The sequence below is a fragment of the Electrophorus electricus genome, chromosome 2 (genome assembly GCF_041902795.1).
Source record: "Electrophorus electricus isolate QZ-2024a chromosome 2, ASM4190279v1, whole genome shotgun sequence".
Lineage (NCBI taxonomy): Eukaryota > Metazoa > Chordata > Actinopteri > Gymnotiformes > Gymnotidae > Electrophorus > Electrophorus electricus.
The window spans coordinates 7107329-7125913 of NC_137498.1; the positions used below are offsets into that span (position 1 = coordinate 7107329).

At 38.2% G+C, this 18585-nt stretch overlaps 1 protein-coding gene and 1 long non-coding RNA gene across 3 annotated transcripts; both read left to right on the plus strand.

The window, feature by feature from the left end:
* The first annotated feature begins 2164 nt into the window (after positions 1–2164).
* Positions 2165–6758, plus strand: LOC145643420 (uncharacterized). The gene is made up of 7 exons (XM_081694612.1): positions 2165–2567; positions 4009–4110; positions 4244–4354; positions 4475–4542; positions 4661–4693; positions 6008–6073; positions 6148–6758. The coding sequence occupies exons 1-7, from the start codon at positions 2165–2167 to the stop codon at positions 6259–6261; spliced, it is 897 nt and encodes a 298-aa protein (XP_081550738.1). The 3' UTR covers positions 6262–6758.
* A 5903-nt stretch (positions 6759–12661) lies between these two features.
* On the plus strand, positions 12662–14184 carry LOC145660020 (uncharacterized). 2 transcript variants are annotated; one of them, XR_014126239.1, is made up of 4 exons: positions 12662–12789; positions 13565–13678; positions 13859–13973; positions 14118–14184. It is a non-coding gene; the product is annotated as an uncharacterized LOC145660020 (long non-coding RNA). The 2 variants fall into 2 exon arrangements; XR_014126238.1 differs by lacking the exon at positions 12662–12789 and adding an exon at positions 12905–12981.
* The last annotated feature ends 4401 nt before the right edge of the window (positions 14185–18585 follow it).

Below are 18585 nucleotides of genomic sequence, written 5' to 3' on the forward strand. Positions count from 1 at the left end.
TATTGTTGTTTGGTAACGTTATTAGCCTGCTCGTTATTCTAGTGTTTACTGTTTAACTTCCTTCTTGGTAATGATGTGCAGACGAAGTCCTGTGAAGCGTTTGAGGTTCTTCCTTATTGTACTGCTAAAGGATTCGAAGCTTTGGAGCATTGAAAGCTGGTGACAAAACAGCGACACCTGGTGGTGTTCAGAAATGATAGCAGCTATAGATTCAAAACTGCGCAGCACTATAAACAATACAACACTCCACCGCCTTCATATGCCATTAAAAAATTGATGATCAGTAATGATGTTTAGTAATTAAATTCTGCAATAATTTGTGTAAAATCATTGTTTCCCTTTTATGTAAAAACAACAGGTTGGCGTTATGAAACGTTTACTCTCACTATTGACTTCTATAATTAGCACATTTCCAATTTTTTAGTAAAGAGATAAGCTTCCACGTTATAGGACAGTGCCAAACTTATGATACAGTCTCACCCTCATCCTGTGCTTCAGTGACGTCTGAAGCTTCGACCATCATTAGTCACGTGTTGTTAGTAACTTTAGTGGTAATATTAATGGTAATATTAACTTTAGTGGTAATAGTAACTGATACAAGCTTTGGTACACTGTGTGATACGAGCTTCGATGCCTTAGTATCAAATGTTCCATCACAATTTTATTGTTTCTGCACAGTTCCTGTATCATTTTTCTCCCTTTTTGGTGTTCCATTTAGTCAGTGTTTAGTTTGCACCATTTTGTTAATTTTGCCGTTGTGTCCAGCTGTTTTGCAAATAAAGAACTTTCGTTTACACATGTGCATCAAGTCCTGTCTGCCTCCGCATTACATTATCGTTCTGAAAACTGCACAGTGTGCAGATCATTAATGTAGGTGGAGCAGCTGGATCAAAATCACTAATGTGTTCTTATTTTAGATTTTTGATTTAAAACTTCTAAAATAAGAAGCAAGGCTTTGCTATGGCAAGTTGCAAATGGGCGTAAACAAACAGTCATAAAAGTTGATTTAGTCAATGTTGATGTCAGCATGACATTACAAGTGACATATTTGGAGCTTGTTACTGTAATTATTTACCCCTGTCCCACTTACCTACAACCAAAGGCAGAGGTGCAGGCAAAGGTTTAATGCACATAAAACTACAAAATGTATCTGATTCCAAATTATGCCTGTAATTACAATTTATATTCTGAAGAGAATGCTCTACTGCATTGTCTAGCATGTGTTATGAGAATATGCATAACCACCTTTCTAAAATTCCTGTCTTAATACATCCTGCTTTGTCAGCGGTTCAGCCAGCCTAACATAGGGTTTGATCTACTAAACGTATAGTGCAGAGATTGGATACTTTACAGGAAACTGGTGTCAGCACTCTAAATATATAGAAAAATATAGCTGGTTCTTCACTCAGCCTCAATCTACCAGTGTAGAGAATTTTGACTACACCTTTGGATTTCCCCTCTCTTAATAAATTGCAGGATCTGCAGTTCTACTTCTGTCTGTTTCTAGTTACATCTTCTGTTTGTATGTGTATTTCATGCCTGTAGTTAATGACTCTTGTCTTCTGTCCTGTTTAGGTTCTAGTCAGTTATATACCCATATTACACACGACTTGTTTAGTTTCCTTATTTAGTTACTACTGTTCTCATTTGCTCTAGAGAGAGGGGGAGAAAGAGAAAGGGAAAGAGAGAGGGGGAGAGAAAGAAAGGGAGTGAGAGAGAGAAGGAGGGAGAGAGAGGGGAAGAAGGAGAGAGAAAAGGAGGGAGGGGAGGAAGGCAGAGAGGGAGGGAGGGAGGGAGGGAGGGAGAGAGAGAGAAAGGAAGAAATAGAGAGAGAATGAGGGATGGAGAGAGAAGGAGAGAAGGAGGGAGGGAGGGAGCGAGGGTGGGCAGAGGGGGAGAGAGAGAAGGAGGGAGGGAGAGAGACAATATATAATCAATATAATCAAACATTTACATCTTATAATTTGATGGTCATGCATCCATCATACCAACATCTATTGGGAAATCTCTTAGTGATTTCCAGTACCATCATCAGTTGGCTGGTACCATCAGTACCATCAGGTGACTGGACCTGGAGCAATTAAGTATGTCATATATAATAATAATGGAGTATGTGATATATAATAATAATTAAGTATGTCATATATAATAATAATAACGGAGTATGTCATATGTAATAATAACCATTTTACATGTACATGTGCGGCCATGTTTAATAGTGAAGGCCTTTATCTCGTGTGTTTCTGCAGGCTGCAGTTTGGCAGAGAATCAGAAGACAGACGACGTCACTGCATACACAGGAGACTCAGTACTGCTGCCCTGCTCCTGTACTGACCCACATGCCAAACCTAAGAGTTTCACCTGGAGGAAACACAACACAAACAGAAATACATGGGACGTGATCACCAGTGAGAGTGAACAGTACAGAAACAGAGATCAGCTGGGTACTGCTCACTCTCCAGGAAATCTCTCTCTACTCATATCACACCTGACTGAAGAGGATGAGGGATACTACAGGTGTTATCTTACAAACCAGAAATATAAAGACATCAGACTCACCATTAAAGGTAAAACACTGTTTTTGATCCAAATCCAACTGCAAATGATAAATCCAGCTTTAAGGTTTTCTTATGTATCCACACTAGCAAAGTCTTGGTTGTCTGAGTTACTTGTAGACTTTCTGCTGTCATATTTGTTGTTGTGCTGTCATCTGCACATTACCAGTAGCGTTTAGTTCAGTGATGGTCAAATACTCCTCTTGTACTTTAAAAATACTTGACTGGGATTTAAATCATGACTTAATCTTCTGGAAACAATCCATAATGTCACTGACCCTCATTTTGACTTTCATGTTATTTCTAAAGTGCATAGGTGGACTATGACAGTATCAATAAACTGCCAGTGTAAAATTATTTCCCAGCCACACTACATCGTATACACCCAAAGTGACAGAAATGTCATGTTTTTGATTCATTGCTTAGTACTAGATGTGTTCATTTGTCCAAAGAACTATTTTATCTATTTTACCTCATATTGACATTTTGATTAAATTGTCATGTGTCCTAACTATGACCATCCACAAACAGTAAGTAGGAACCGTGTGAACTGAAACCTCAAACTACTGTGGTTGGGGAAATACTGCTTTGCACTGGCACTTTGATATTGTCATAGTCAGGACATACAATTTTGATGTAAAATGTTTTACTTCACAATACTTCACAAAATGACAGAAATCCACTGTTTTTGACTTATCACCTTGTACAAGATGTGCTCCCAGTTGTCCAAATACATGTTTTACCTAAAAATTTTATTTTTTTATACACTTTCATGAGTCCAAAATCATGTCTCCTAAGAAAGTACCAGCATAAAACTGTTTCTCAGTCACACTAGTTTGACAAAGGCTATACCCAAAATGATAGAAGTGATCTGTTTTTGGTTCCTTACCTAGTACTAGATGTTTTCCCAATTGTCCAAAGACACATTTTACCTGAAAATGGCATTTTTCTTCATGTGTCCTGACTATGACACTGTCAATAAAGTAATAAACTGTATTTCCCAACCACAGAAGTCTAATTACAGGCTATATACCTAAATTGACAGCTTTTTGATCAACATATAAAACAAATGTAAAATATATATTTTAAATACTTTTAATACTTCATTGGGAATTTTATTTTGACATAGTTTGATTTGTTTTGTGGCCGTATCACGATGCTCAAGAGGGATAATTCCATTTCATTAGTGCTAACTCTAATATAACATCATTACTTGGAAAGTCAAGGCTTCATTATAATTAGATTTAAACAACTTTTAAACATGCACTGATGAGCTTGTTCACCTGCCCCCCAGTCAGGCACAATCACATGTCTACTAGTGTCACGAATGTAAACCACCCTGAATGTTCCTATACACATTTATAATGGGTCAGTACTGTAGCTAAACTTGCAAACACAAGTAGTACTAAAGCAGTACACCATCTTATGCTAACAAACACATCTCCCTCTCCAGGAATCTCAACAACAGAATTTACATCAAGATTTGATGTCAAAACAAGTGCAAAGGCTCCAGCTGATGCTTCCACTACTGACAGTGCAAAGACTCTGACTGACGGTAACATGTATTTACTGCATATCAACATGGTCTCCTAATATCTTAAAAAGCAATTAAAATGCATGCTGTGTAAAAACACAAACACTAACACGCACACAAATACACATAACATTTGTATAACGTTTGCCTTCAGATGTCCAAAACCCTGCTGGTGATCGATTATATATCCTCATGACTACTGCTGTGGGAGCTGTCCTCCTCCTGCTGCTGGGTCTCGTAGGGGTCTTGTGCTGGAGATACAAAGGTACACATACACATACACACACACACACACACACACACACACACACACGCACACGCACACACACACACACATATGCATGCATACAAGTTGTGGGTCACATTGCCTGTTTTTCTAATGTAGTCCAGAGACATGGACAAACGAGGCTAAGAAAGGGGCAAACAGAAGAGAAGAGAGAGCAGGAGACACAGGTGAATGCTCACATACCATCCACTGTAACATAAGAAAAACAACCTCCACATCATTACTGGCACACATCCTTCAAGGTCAAATCTTCCATGGTGTGTGTGTGTGTGTGTGTGTTTACAGGATTGTTCTGCTGTGCTTTGTTCACCTGTTCAGGTGAGTGCTACTTTGTATCTGAATACTGAGGGGGGTTCAGATGATACAATACAATATAGTTAAAATAAAGGATCACATATATCACATACAGCACTTTTTTAATGTTTCTTTTTGTTTGTTTGTTTGTTTTTTTTAATAAGGAAAACCATCTTTGGGAAACACAGGTTGTGAAGTTCAGGTTTTGTTGAAGCAGTACCAAATACCTGAGCAGTTTTATACAGATAGTGTGTGGGGTTCCCTAGTTGTGTGGGGTCCATGTTGAGTTTCTGATACAAAGCAGCTCTTGATACACTGATGAACATTTTTGATGATGGCTGTTGTGATCTCTAGTTTGAAATCAGTGGAGATGGTGGTGTGTAGGAAGCTCAGACTCCACAGCACTTACTGTACTGAGTTACAAAGGGAGATGGACAGTTGTCTTATTTCAGAAATATATCATCCATCTCTACTGCTTTTTGCATGTTGACCTCCAAGTTGTTTTCAGTGCACCACAAAGCCAGACGAGCCACTTGACTCCACTAGCAGTCCCGTCAGTGTTGCTAACGAGTCCTGTTAGGGTCATTTGCTTGATGATAGCTGGAGATGCACTTGTTGGTGTAGCATCAGAAGAGGAGGACTGAGAGTGTCCAGCCTTGAGGAACCCCAGTGCTGATGGATAGGGGCTCTGACAGATAAGGTTCCAGGCACACAAGCTACTTTCTATCTGACAGGTAGTTGAAAATACCCTGACAGACACAGGGTTCCACTCTCAGTTGTGTTGAAAGCAGAGCTGAAGTCTACAAACATGTCTCTGTCATAGGATCCTAGAAGGTCCAGATGAGTACAGACATAGTGTTGATTGTGACTGTGCATAGTGCAGATTGCTCTGTAAAACTATATCAGTCCAAGGAAGTGGGAGTGATAGACTTGACGTAAGACAGAACCAGCTTCTCGAAGCATTTCATGACTACTGATGTTAAAGCGTCTGACCTGTAGGTATTAAGGCGGGTTATATTGTCCTTCTTTGGACAAGGATTATTTACCACTAAATTCTACCTGTGTTTCACTTCACCTGTGCCCTTATGGAGCACAGCTCTTATCACTGCATTCATATGAAAACGGAGACATCTTCTGGACATGTACCAGTGATTTCACACCACATATAGGATATTGTTGTTGCTCTTTGCATGATGGTCACAGGTGCATAAAGGTTATTGGTGCATTTCAATTGTGCATTTGTGTGCATGTATAGACTCCTATATACAGTATTTTTGTGAAAGTGTGTTTTAGTGTTTACACAAGTTTGTCTAATTTCCCATTTCTGTGTTTCTACAGGAAGATTCAAGTGTCCTAAATGCAATTGTAAATCCAGAAGTGAAATGCAAAACAGCAAAAGAACAGGTGTGCATCATACTGAATGTGTGTTTTGTAAACATGTGTGTTATGTAATAATTGTTAATGTGTTATTCCTACAGGATGATGTCACTTACTCCACTGTAGTATACAGTCAGAAAACCAAACCAGCGTCCACTCCAATGGATAATGCAGATTATACAGAATATGCCAGCATCAAATTAAATTCAAATTAAGCACACACACACACACACACACACACACACACACACACACACACACAAATGCAATCAAGCAAATGGACAAAAAACAAACATACAAAAACATGTATGGTAGCCATTAAATATCAAGTATTTTATTTGTTTCATCACTGTAAATGCCTCATTAGGGGTTAATCGGCTGAAAGGTAATTTTAATACTGTGAATTGTTAGCTTTTTTGCATGTAATTTATTTAGTGGTAGTGCTTTTGGCTTTAATGAAATAAAAAATGATGTGTAAATGTTCACGGTACGGCCCCTCCTCCCAGATGTGTGTGTGTGTGTGTGTGTGTGTGTGTTCATGCATATGGCCATGCCCTCCCCGTGTTTCACGCCTGCTCCTTGTTTTGTGTCGTTACTGTGCGTGTATATAACTTTACTGTTTAGTAGTGTATGTTGTCGGTGATTGACCATGTATTAGCCTATGTGCTACATTGTCTGTTGTCTGGTGTTAATAAACGTAACTTTTGTCGGCTCGTTCATGCGTCCTGCCTAGCCTCCTACCTAGAGTTGTATAGCCTGCACTGTATAGTTGAACAACTGTTCAATTAATTTTTATTTTGGTTCAATTAAAATTCAGTTATATTACATTGTAAAGCTATAAATGAGACACTGCAGTTCCTGAGGCGTTTTAATAAAACTATAAATGAGTACACTGCAACTTAACAGAAAATAAGACAAATTCAAAATAAATGTCAACAAGCAACACTTGGAATGAATATATATATATATATATATATATATATATATATATATATATATATATATATATATATATATATATATATATATATATATATATATATATATATATATATATATATATATATATATATATATATATATATATATATATATATATATATATATATATATATATATATATATATATAGTTGTGTTTGAAATAATAGCAGTCCAACATGACTAATCATATCAATCACTGTTTTTGGTTGAAATTATATTACTACATGGTAAATAATTTACCAGTAGGTGTAGCAGAGTCATAGAAAACCATCAGACCCAACATTCATGATATGCATGCTCCTGAGGTTGTGTAATTGAATAATTAATTGAAACGGGTGTGTTCAAAATAATAATGGAGTGGAGTTCAATTAGTGAGGTCATTCCTTCTGTCATTCCTTCTGTGAAAAAACAGATGTCAATCAGGTGGCCTTTATTTAAAGATGAAGCCAACACATGTACATGCATTTCTCTCTGAAAATCTGAGAAAAATGGGTCGTTCCAGACATTGTTCAGAAGAACAGCGTACTTTGATTAAAACTTTGATTGGAGAGGGGAAAACATATAAAGAAGTGAAAATGATATAAAGAAAATGATAGGCTGCTCAGCTAAAATGATCCCCAATGCCCCAATTAAAATAGAAAACAAAACCAGAGAGATGTGGAAGAAAACGGAAGAATACCATTTGAATGGATTGAAGAATAGCCAGTATGGCAAAGACTCAGCCAATGATCAGCTCCAGGGTGATCAAAGACAGTCTGAAGTTACCTGTGAGTACTGTGACAATTAGAAGACGCCTGTGTGAAGCTATTCTATCAGCAAGAAGCCCCCGCAAAGTCCCACTGTTAAAAAAAAGACGTGCTGAAGAGGTTACAATTTGCCAAAGAACACATGGACTGGCCTAAAGAGAAATGAAGAAACGTTTTGTGGACTGATGAAAGTAAGATTGTTCTTTTTGGATCCAAGAGCCGCAGACAGTTTGTCAGATGACCCCCAAACACTGAATTCCATCCACAGTACACTCTGAAGACAGTGAAGCATGGTGGTGCAGGCATCATGATATGGGGATGTTTCTCTTATTATGGTGTCGGGCCTATTTATCGCATACCAGGCATCATGGATCAGTTTGCATATATCAAAATACTTGAAGAGGTCATGTTGCCTTATGCTGAAGAGGAAATGCCCTTGAAATGGATGTTTCAACAAGACAACGACCCCAAACACACCAGTCAGCGAGCAGCATCTTGGTTTCAGACCAACAAAATTAAAGTTACGGAGTGGCCAGCCCAATCCCCGGACTTTAATCCGATAGAAAACTTGAGGGGGGACATCAAAAATTCTGTTTCTGAGGCAAAACCAAGAAATGGAGAGGAACTGTGGAAAGTTGTCAAAGCATCCTGGGCTGGAATACCTGTTTACAGCTGCCAGAAGTTGGTCGACTCCATGCAACACAGATGTGAAGCAGTTCTCAGAAACAGTAGTTATACAACTAAATATTAGTTTAGTGATGCACAACAATGCTAAATCCTAAAGATTTTTCAGTTTATACAGTAAATATTTGAGTTTGTGAAGAAAAAATGCTAAATGATTACACGACATCCACTTATTTATTTGAATAGAAGAAGTCAGATGTTGCAACTCACCCCGACCTTCGGGAAGATCTCAGCCCAGATCAGGGACGGTTGCAGCATGTTACATATACATCATTTTTACGTTTGCTTTTTGCCTTATCGTAACTGATCCCTTGGCTGCAGGCTTCTCTCTTTTTTTAGGAAGTGGGAATAAGATTGGTGTGAGAGATGGTGAAGTCCAGGTCCAATGGCCCTGACTATATATGAGACTCTTCCCAGAATACTGAAGGGAACGCCTCAAAATACTGAAGGCCTCCTCCTCACTTTTGGTGTAGCCTACTGAAAACAAAGTGAACACAATGTGTGCTTTTATATGATTTATTCACTTAGTCACGTTATGCCACCCCCCGCACGCAGGTATAAGAAAATACTAATATTTTGTTTGTTGTGATGGCCCAAGTGCCACAAGGCAAGGCGCAGGAAGCACAGACGTCTCTTGACGAAGACATGCATTTATTAAATGAGCAGTAATGCCAACCTGAGCACGAACATAGACCGACAACCACTGCAGTGACAGATGTGTTTAAATACGTTCATAAATGATGCATGTACAAAGGGGCAGATGTGCTGGACTGAACTAACAGCACTTAGGGAGTCATTTTGGGTCCATCCCACTGGGCCGCCACATCTCTGTGACAACGGACCGAGCCAACTTAAGTAAGAATGATGACATTTTCACTTATAATGTGAGACTGTTAAGGAAGAAAGAGGACACACCAAATGACTTTTAAAAACTTATAAAACCCTACTGCCTCCCTATATTTGTTGTGTGTGTTGGGGATAGAAGTTTGTCAAAGCTTCATTTGAATACACTTCATCTCCACTGTAACTGTAGTTGTCAGAACATTCAGTAGACTGTATAGAAGAGTGTGTACGGTGTGTATCAGCAGTCCTGCTTTAGCTGTGTGTAGTGTGTGTGGAACTCAGTAAGAATGCAGGTGTGTGTTTATCTGCTCCTTGCTGCTGATGGTGAGTGTGACTTTCTCTCTACATCTGTAGATCATCAAATATCTACTCAGTAGCTACTTTATAAGAAACACTGGAAACATCTAATAGGAGTCCAGTTAGAGACGACATGTCATATATTTCTGATAACGTATAAGAGGCACTCCATGTTATCTGAACATATAAGGTAGAATTTGAACAATTGCAATTTGCTGTTTAGACTGCCATCAGTCATAAAACCAAATCTTGAAATCAATGTATTATTGTGGTGCAGTTAAATCTCATGCATATCAGCTGCAGCACTCAGGCTGCTGCCCTGTTCCTGCACTGATATACACACCATACCTGAGAGCTTCACCTGGTATAAATACAACACAAACAGAAACACATGGGAAGTGATCTCCAGTGAGAGTGAACAGTACAGAAACAGAGTTCATACTTAGAACTGACCACACTTTTCTATTCTTGCAGAGGCTCCATATAAACCTGTAACTCTTACTCCAGTGGACACTGACACATCAAGTCCAACAGCTTCAACTAAACCTACTACAACAATGACATCTCCAAATGGTTAGAAGTTATTAATTTCATCAACTACTACTGATGGTAAGATTAATTTGTTTAATAGTATTCTCCAATCAACACCATAAATGATTCCCCACTAAATACTACTACTACTAACAATAATAATAGTAAGTGACATCAACAATTAATTTCTTAATGCAGTTCACTTCATATAGGATACTGTAAGGGTTGGCACCAGGCCAAGACCCCCTCCGGCCACCAGAGGGAGGCCTCAAGTCAACCACGCCACTAATCAGGTTTAACACCCAACAGCTGGGTTAGACCTTATAAAAACCCTGTGACCCCGTCATTCAGTGCTGGGTCTTTGCTAAAGTTTTGATCCAAGCTCCTAGCCACTAGCTTCAGGTATTGAAGTCTGTGAGCCCTTGTGCTACACCTCACTTCTTGTTTGTGAGGGTGTTTGTGTTTTTATGTGTCCCCTCCCCTCTCCAGTTTTCCATCTGGAGTCTGTCTCTCTCCCAAGGCTTCCCTTAGCCATTCAAGTTCCTCCCTGTTTTCTGGTTTTGTTTGGGAAGTTTTAGTCTGGTTTTCCTCAGTGCATTGGGGTTTCCATTTTTTCCTGTCATGTCCTTTGTTCTCCCTTTTTCCACGCTCGGCATGGTGTTTAGTTATTTACCTTTTGTTTTACCTGATCCAAGATCTAACTGTTCTGCACAGGGACCCACCATTGTTAAAAGCGTGGTTGCTTACCCAGTAGGCTATTGGTCTCATTACTTAGGTGACCTGGATTCAAGCCTGCCTTACAGATGTGTTCTTGAACTGCTTTACAGATGATCTTTCCTACAAAGGGCCATATTTATAGATACTTTAGGAATGTTTCCCAGCATTCATACCTGACTCTTCACTGCCTCCTACTTTTCAAACCCCTATTAATATGATCATTTCATATTCATTCATGTTGTGTTTATGGCCTGATTATATATAATCTTGCATTCAGAATGTGATTGTTTGTGTTTATTTTTGATGAGGGGTGATGTTTGGTTGTTTGTTTGTTTGTTTGTTTTGTGTTGTTTTTTCATGGTGCTTTTATTACCCAGTTTGATTTGTTAAACTACCCTTCAGGAATTTCTGCTCAAGCTTACTGTGGCCTGCACAGTGTTGTATTCCCAGAGCTTGAAGAGCTGAAGACAGACCTGGTAGCTGTGAAAGAAACACACCACCTAATGGTGGCAGGTTATGGTGAGACTGATGAAGACACTGAAGAGCCATATGAGGATGTTGCCACGGATGCCTCAACAGATGATGAATTCTAGACTCCATCCTGTCCACTGCACTTACCACATTTATTTCAAATCTGTATGCCTATATAATACATGTAATGATGTTTTTTATCCTTGTCTCTTTGTAGCTAGGTTGTTTGGTTGGGTGTTCTTTATAAGATATAAGAAACATTTTTAAAATTATGCTAACCTTTTTTTCTTTTCAGCAGTAATTAACCTTTGTGAAGATGAGATTGAAACGTTGTGTTATAAAACACATATTGGAATAGCCACTGTAAAACCACGTGCAGGTTATTTTGGGGCTACAATCCTGCACTTTTAAAAAATATATATAAAAAAAACCCAAACATTTGAAGCAGTAATGAATGGAGCATTTAATTCTGTTTGTCTAGTTGTTCAGTTTCATAATATAAGCATATATTATGCAAGAACATGTTTGCATAACTGCTTAGCCTTAGTACTGAAACACCAGAGTAAAGATAAGTCTTGTTTTGTTGAACGTTGTATTGTGACCATTAAGCCTAATTTTCAGTTAAAATGGTATAATTTCTTAAGGTTTTATTATTATTGTTGTTGTTTAGGTTGCATTTTGATCCTTAATGAGTGTTCAAATGACTTTGGATTATAACGAACACAGAGCGAGTGAATTGTACCTATGTGGAATGATTACTAATTAATTAATTAATATATAGTTTACATGTATAGGTTATATTTACTTTATTTAGATTTTTAAATCTGAGCCTGATAACAAAATGATAGCATAAAGAGGGGGAAATTATTTTAAAATGTGATTTATAATATGAGACTATAATGTCATTTCAGCTTACTTCTGTCATTGTTCTAAACAACCACTGAACAGAATTTAGCGCTCGATTATGTCATAATGTGTGTCATTCTATTTCTGACCCCAGATCAGTTTATTGAGTGGATTTGCCGATGACGATCATTTTAGACAAAACATCAACAGAGACTACAAACAATTCTTCACGCGTAAGAGGTACTGAGAAACGAAAACAAAACGTAAGTAGAATTTAGTTTTATCTACAAAGGCAGTTTTTTTTCCCAAATTAGAAATTAAATATTTGATAAGGGAATCGTATTATAAACATGTAGCCAATATGCGAATTTAAAATGAGAACACACATTTTAATGTTGGAGAACTTTTGACTGAACGGAGAACTAATTAGTGGGCTGATAGTGAGCTCCCCGCCCCACTAGTCACGTGGTACGGCCCGCCGCCTGCAGTGGGAGTTCATGGTCTTGTGTGAAACCACGACTATGTAGTCACACACACCTGCACCGGGTTATTCTCCTAATGTCTGTGTGTGTTTAAACCCCGGTTGGTGTGTGTATCCCTGTCGGACTGTGTTCGCTAATGTTCACGTACGTGGTGCATTTTATGTTTGTAAGCTGTGTTCAACGTTGCTCATGTTCATCTTGCCTGTTTCGTGTGAGCGCCACTGTGTTCGTTATTCGTGTTCGTCTAATAAACGTCTGTCTACGTCAAGCGAGTTTGTGGGAGTTTGTGGGACCTGCGGCACTCGGACCGCACAAATATTTTCAAATGCGGAATAAGTGAGTAGAGAGTGAACTAACAAAAGGAAACCTTGATAAATAAAAGGGGACGTAGCTGAAAATATTCGGGTAACCGAACTCCATTAGATGAAATGCGTTGACTGAGACAAGGGAAAGTGACTTATGGGCTTGTTTTAGAAAAGCCTCTGCAAGACCACGAGTGTGGCCATTATGCACTGTCGCACAACAGACAACCTTTGTTTCACATTTATTACCATTTGTAGAAGAAATTGAGCTACGGGTGGCCATTTGTTCTGTTACATAGTAACTGTATATACATATTTAAAGTCTACAGGCTCTGATTTTTCATTTCCATATAAAGATATGAAACTGGGGTACAAAGGTAATCCTGTGCACAAATGCATGTAAAATAAGCCTTGTTTTGTAGAAAACTGTGTTGTAATCAAAGCCTAATTTTCATTTCAAATTTAATTACTTCTTAGGAATAAATGTTTAATTCTTAAAAATTAAAGTTTTTTTTTTAAATGTCCAAAAACACATGCAAACTGTTACAACTTTTTAAAAGAAAGTAAACAGCTTTATTATCGTTCAGTACAATAGAGCTTTCTTCTGCCCTTTCTAGATGCCAAGGGACAACTTAATTACTAATATTATTACCAGAAGACACAAGAGTCATAGAGACCCTGCTCCCATTGCTTGGTTTAAGCAACATTACTGTGCCAATCTGGGAGAAAGTGTAAGTGTCTACATGTTTTTAATGCATCCACAGTTTTATTTATTTTGCCTTCACATTTCCTTGACTTGTACACATGGCAATCCAAATATATGCTGTCCATTAGTGGAGTTTCCACTGCCCAGGTGGATGATTAATTTCCTTTACAATTCATCACTGATTATTTCTCATTTCTCACCCAAGAAACAGGAGGACTGTAAGGAGGTTTGTACCATCCGGAGCAGAACTGCTGAACACATTATGATCACAGAGTCAACGGGAGAGATTTGCTATTTGGACCACAGCGCCCATGTAGAAGGTGCAGATGTACTTTCTTGCATAAATCTAGCTTTCCATTAAGAACACACAGTAGGACATGATGTTTGTTCACTTTAAATATGTGCCTGTACTTTATTATGTAATTGCATTTTTATTGATTTTTTGGGAAAAAAAACATCTGTAGATGTAAGAGAGGATCTGGGTGGAGTAGGGGAATCTATTACAGAGGCAGTTAAAGTGGAGAACACCCCAGCTGGTGAGTAGCATCAAAGCACCACATCAATAATCAGAGTTTACATACATCCACTCCATGGACACCAGTTTAAAAATTCTACTTTTATTTCAAATATAAAGGCTCAGAATGCAAGAAGTTGAAGAGAGTACGCATCTTCTCCAGACGAGCATGGCAGGCTATAAAAAGCACCTTGTCCTGTGCCAAGTGCTCCAACAAAATTAGCCCTACTCTTTAACTTTTCCCAGCTCTTTTTACCAATTTATTTTGTATTTCTTTTTTCCCTTCATTTTCCCCAACCTGTCTTCATTTTCTGAAATAACATCTTTTGACTTTGATTTATTTTTAATTAATAAACTTTACTTCATGCAAAGATTTTGTCTGTTTGCATTCTGGACCTTTTAATCATATTTTTCATTCTAAGACCAGCCAGGTTATGATTCTAATTCAGCCAAATAAATCTTGAATGATTCAACTCACTTTAATAACATTTTTAGATTATCACATATATGTACAGTTTCATGTCACTCACCTTTTGTGAGAGTAAGTACAGTAAAGAGAAAACACAAACTGAGCATCCTTGTCTCTATGGAAACACCACTGCCCTCCCAGCACACACTGACAACTCTACACCTAGATCTCCACTACCACTGTGGACATACACTGACTCCAGAACTCTCACAGCATTACTTCAGTACTCCAGACCCTAATGTCCACCCAGCAGAGAGGAACTGGGAACAAATGAACTTGGCCAGAGCTCTTATGTTTCTTTTCAAGTTCACATCACCAGCTTTACAGAAACATACAAAACCACACACAGTGCCATCATGTCCTTTGACCTGTGAGGACTCTGGTTGTTTCTTCCTTTGTGATGTATCCCACAACCCCACACTGACCATGATGCTGCATCTGTGAAACCATATAGGAGACACACATGCTCATTATAAAGCAAAGGGGGTGGAGTCTGATGTAGAGAAGAGAAACAAACAGACATACTATCCCCTCACTCTTATTCTCAAACTCTTCTTTCTAAGTTTATAGTTTTAAAATGCAGTTTATAGAGTTAATCACCTCAAAGCTTGCACACACACACATTTTTGCATTACTTTTTCATGGCATGAGATATTTCATGTTTGCACTGTCTTATGATGTCCTGTGTACTTAATCTTTTAATCATTGCATCATTTATGTTTTATTGATAAATATTATACACAGTGACTACTGAATGCTGTCTGCTCTATGTCTCCAGAGTCTATAAGCATGCAAACATACACACACCCACACACACATTTCTAGATAGGGAGAGGACCTGCTTTTTGTTTGGTTTTTCAGTTTCCACATCACAATAATTTGTTGTGGACCATTGCTTATGTAGAAAAGGTCTTTAAGATTTTTTGTGAGTAATATGAAGTTCTGAATTTACTGAATGAGTCAAAAACAAACAACAAAAACCTGCATTACTCACACTAAGAACCTTTTTGAACTTTGATAAACTCCATTAATCACCCTTTGAACATAGACATGGTTTGGGTAATACATGAGCAGTCCCTTTTCTCAGTGAAGTACTGACATCTCTCCTCACAGTACACAATATTCCCCAAATTATCAGTAACCATACCAGTCCTACACATACTAAACCTGTTTTGTACTAAATTAAATTCAAACTGGACCTGCCATTGAAAACACACTGGAGCCTAGTCCTAGTTTTAGTCTGTGTTTAAAACATCATCCTTTATCCCAATTTCATGTTAGAATAGACCCAGCAGTCAGAGTTGTGCTGTTTTGATTATTACACTACACTTTACAGAATAAATGTAGTACTATTTCTAGCTAGAAACCACTGATAAGCCTGTCATGGCATAAGGCAAGAAATAGACTAGAAGGAAACTGAGCTTGTGAGTGTGTGACCACAGTTCAGCTGCAGAGGTGCAGAAGCAGCACGGTTGTCACTTCTGGTCTAAAATGGGCTTTAGACTCTGATCTGGTATCCACTGCCCACTGGTTGGAACTGTGAGAAATGAAACCACAGCAGACATCAGACATCCTGAGCTCTCAGACCAGAACAGTCTCCTCCTTCTTCTGGGGCGTTTATAAGGTGTTTTGAGAGCAAAATGTTTATTGACTTTAAAAACTGTACATATTCACATTAAGATGCCATACACATATCAAATACTTTTCTACCACAATTTAGTCCACAAACCATATTTTTCTCACTCCACTAATAGATTAAGAACACTGCTGTAAAAGTGGAGCCTGTATGTTATATTTGATGTATTCACTGAGCTGAGTTATTTCATGACACAAGTATTTACATGAAAGTAGGGTCATACACTACCATGACTGCAGACATTAGCATTAGGGTATTTATACAGCAGGAGACAAACAGGGAATATCTGGGAACAATTACTGGGAGGGGTAAGAGACAAAACTCACATGAGACACATGTCAAGGGGCAGAGCAGGGGAGGAGCTGCAAACTAAAACATACAAAAGCACATGGAGACAAAGACGTACTAAAGCGAGAACATGTAATTGTCTTCTACACTTTACTACAGTGTAGCCTATAGAAACATATAACAGGAAATATAGGACAATTATATTTTAACTATATTAAAAAGTACACAGACTTCATAAGATGGAATCATACAATATGCAGAAATATTTAATAATTATTTGTTAAGCAAACATTTTTCCAGTTACCTGAAAAAAGTCAGCTCACTTAAATAACATTTTTATATTAACAAATAATTGTACAATTTCATGCAATTCAGCATTAAAAGAGAATTTCACACTCACCTTTAGTGAAGAGAAGACATAAACTCAGTAGCATTGTCACTATGGAAACACCACTAACTTCCCAGCACACACTGACAACTCTACACCCAGAACTCCACTACCACTGTGGACACACACTGACTCCAGAGCTCAGTCCAGAACTCTCAGCTGTACTTCACTGAAGTCCACAAGGACTTCACTAAAGTAATATGGTGTCTTGTGAGTCCTGAGAACACCTGAGGTCTGTTTTTTCATTGTGTAGTTTCACATAGCCCACAGGGCCCCTGGTGCCTCTGTGAACTAGACATGCATGTTGTGGTTTCAGTGTGGGTGTGTCTGTGGGGGAAGAAATAGGAGGCTTGAGAAACCACCAGAAGGCTGAAAAAGCCTCCTTGTTGACAACTTGCCGTTAAAGCAGCCATGTAACACAGCCAGTCTACTGATGGACAAAATCTGCATACGCTACTTATAGTGTAGTATAGTGTAAAATACATAAATACAGCAAACATCATACAGCATAAATACATAAAATCAGCAATAGTGGGGTTGTTTTTTGGTAATGAATGGTGTTTCAAACTATGGATGTTTATGTCCCCTCCACCACAAATCCTTTTTTCTTGTATTAAAGTGTAAACATTTGTATTATTCTATTTATTGTGTATTTGAAAGATATTTGACAAGCCAGTTAAACAGAGCCTGGGTGATCAGTTATAATTAGACTCTGCCTTTGATATGAGCCGTTACACTTAATACTAAAAACTGCTGGTTAAAACCACAAGGACCAAAACCACGACTAACAGCTCGCTCAGACCACACGTGTGCTTCTAAAAACAGCTCAGCTAGCACAGAGGTTCTAAATTCAGTCATTGTGGTCCACAGAAACATCATTATTTATCATGTTCCTGTGCTTCATATACCTTCACTTGGGCCCAATCACATTTCACCCCTTGACCCTACCACTTAGCCCTGGCCCTCCATATGCGGTGTTCATGAGTAGGGGTTGGGTGTCTGATAGAGGGCTAGGGTGAGGTCTTAGGGCTAAATGGCCCTACTGAGGGTTTTAGAGTCTCACTCCAAATTGAGTGTTAGGAGAAATTTCTCAGAATCCCTTGTGAATCATTGAAAAAATCTTTTGTAACTCAATCCCAAGGGGCAAGATGACACTTGAAAACAAGGAGTAGGAGGAAAAATGAGAGGGGATTGGCCCTTGGTAAAAGTCTAAGCACTAAATCTAAGAATAAAATGGTTTAAAACATATTACTTTTAATATGCATGATTTTACCTAATCCTAGAGATATATAATAAAGTTAAGATATCTGTTACAGAACAAGGGGCTTTTCAGATCCAGTACAGACATTAAGTCATATAAGATCAAATAAATTTGAAAAAAAGAACTAAAATTCTTACTCTCTAATGCACAAACATTAAAAAAATCCTCAATGTCAGACCTAGCTACCATACATTGTAATTTCTGACTTAGTTACTGCTCAAATGATCAAACCAGAACTGCATACATATTTTTACAATTATGGCCCCTCTAGTTACTGGCTTAGAAGCAGTGTTACTGTGATTCTTATTACTTTATCTGACACCAAACCAGAGGTGATAAATCTGATTTTGAACCCTGACAGACTCAGAGGGGCCTG

Coding starts and splice junctions, on each gene's coding strand:
- LOC145643420 (XM_081694612.1), top strand. CDS start 2,165: ATGTCATATGTAATAATAACCATTTTACATGTACATGTGCGGCCATGT. Junction 4,111..4,243: donor TGCAAAGACTCTGACTGACG/GTAACATGTATT, acceptor GTTTGCCTTCAG/ATGTCCAAAACCCTGCTGGT. Junction 4,355..4,474: donor CTTGTGCTGGAGATACAAAG/GTACACATACAC, acceptor TTTCTAATGTAG/TCCAGAGACATGGACAAACG.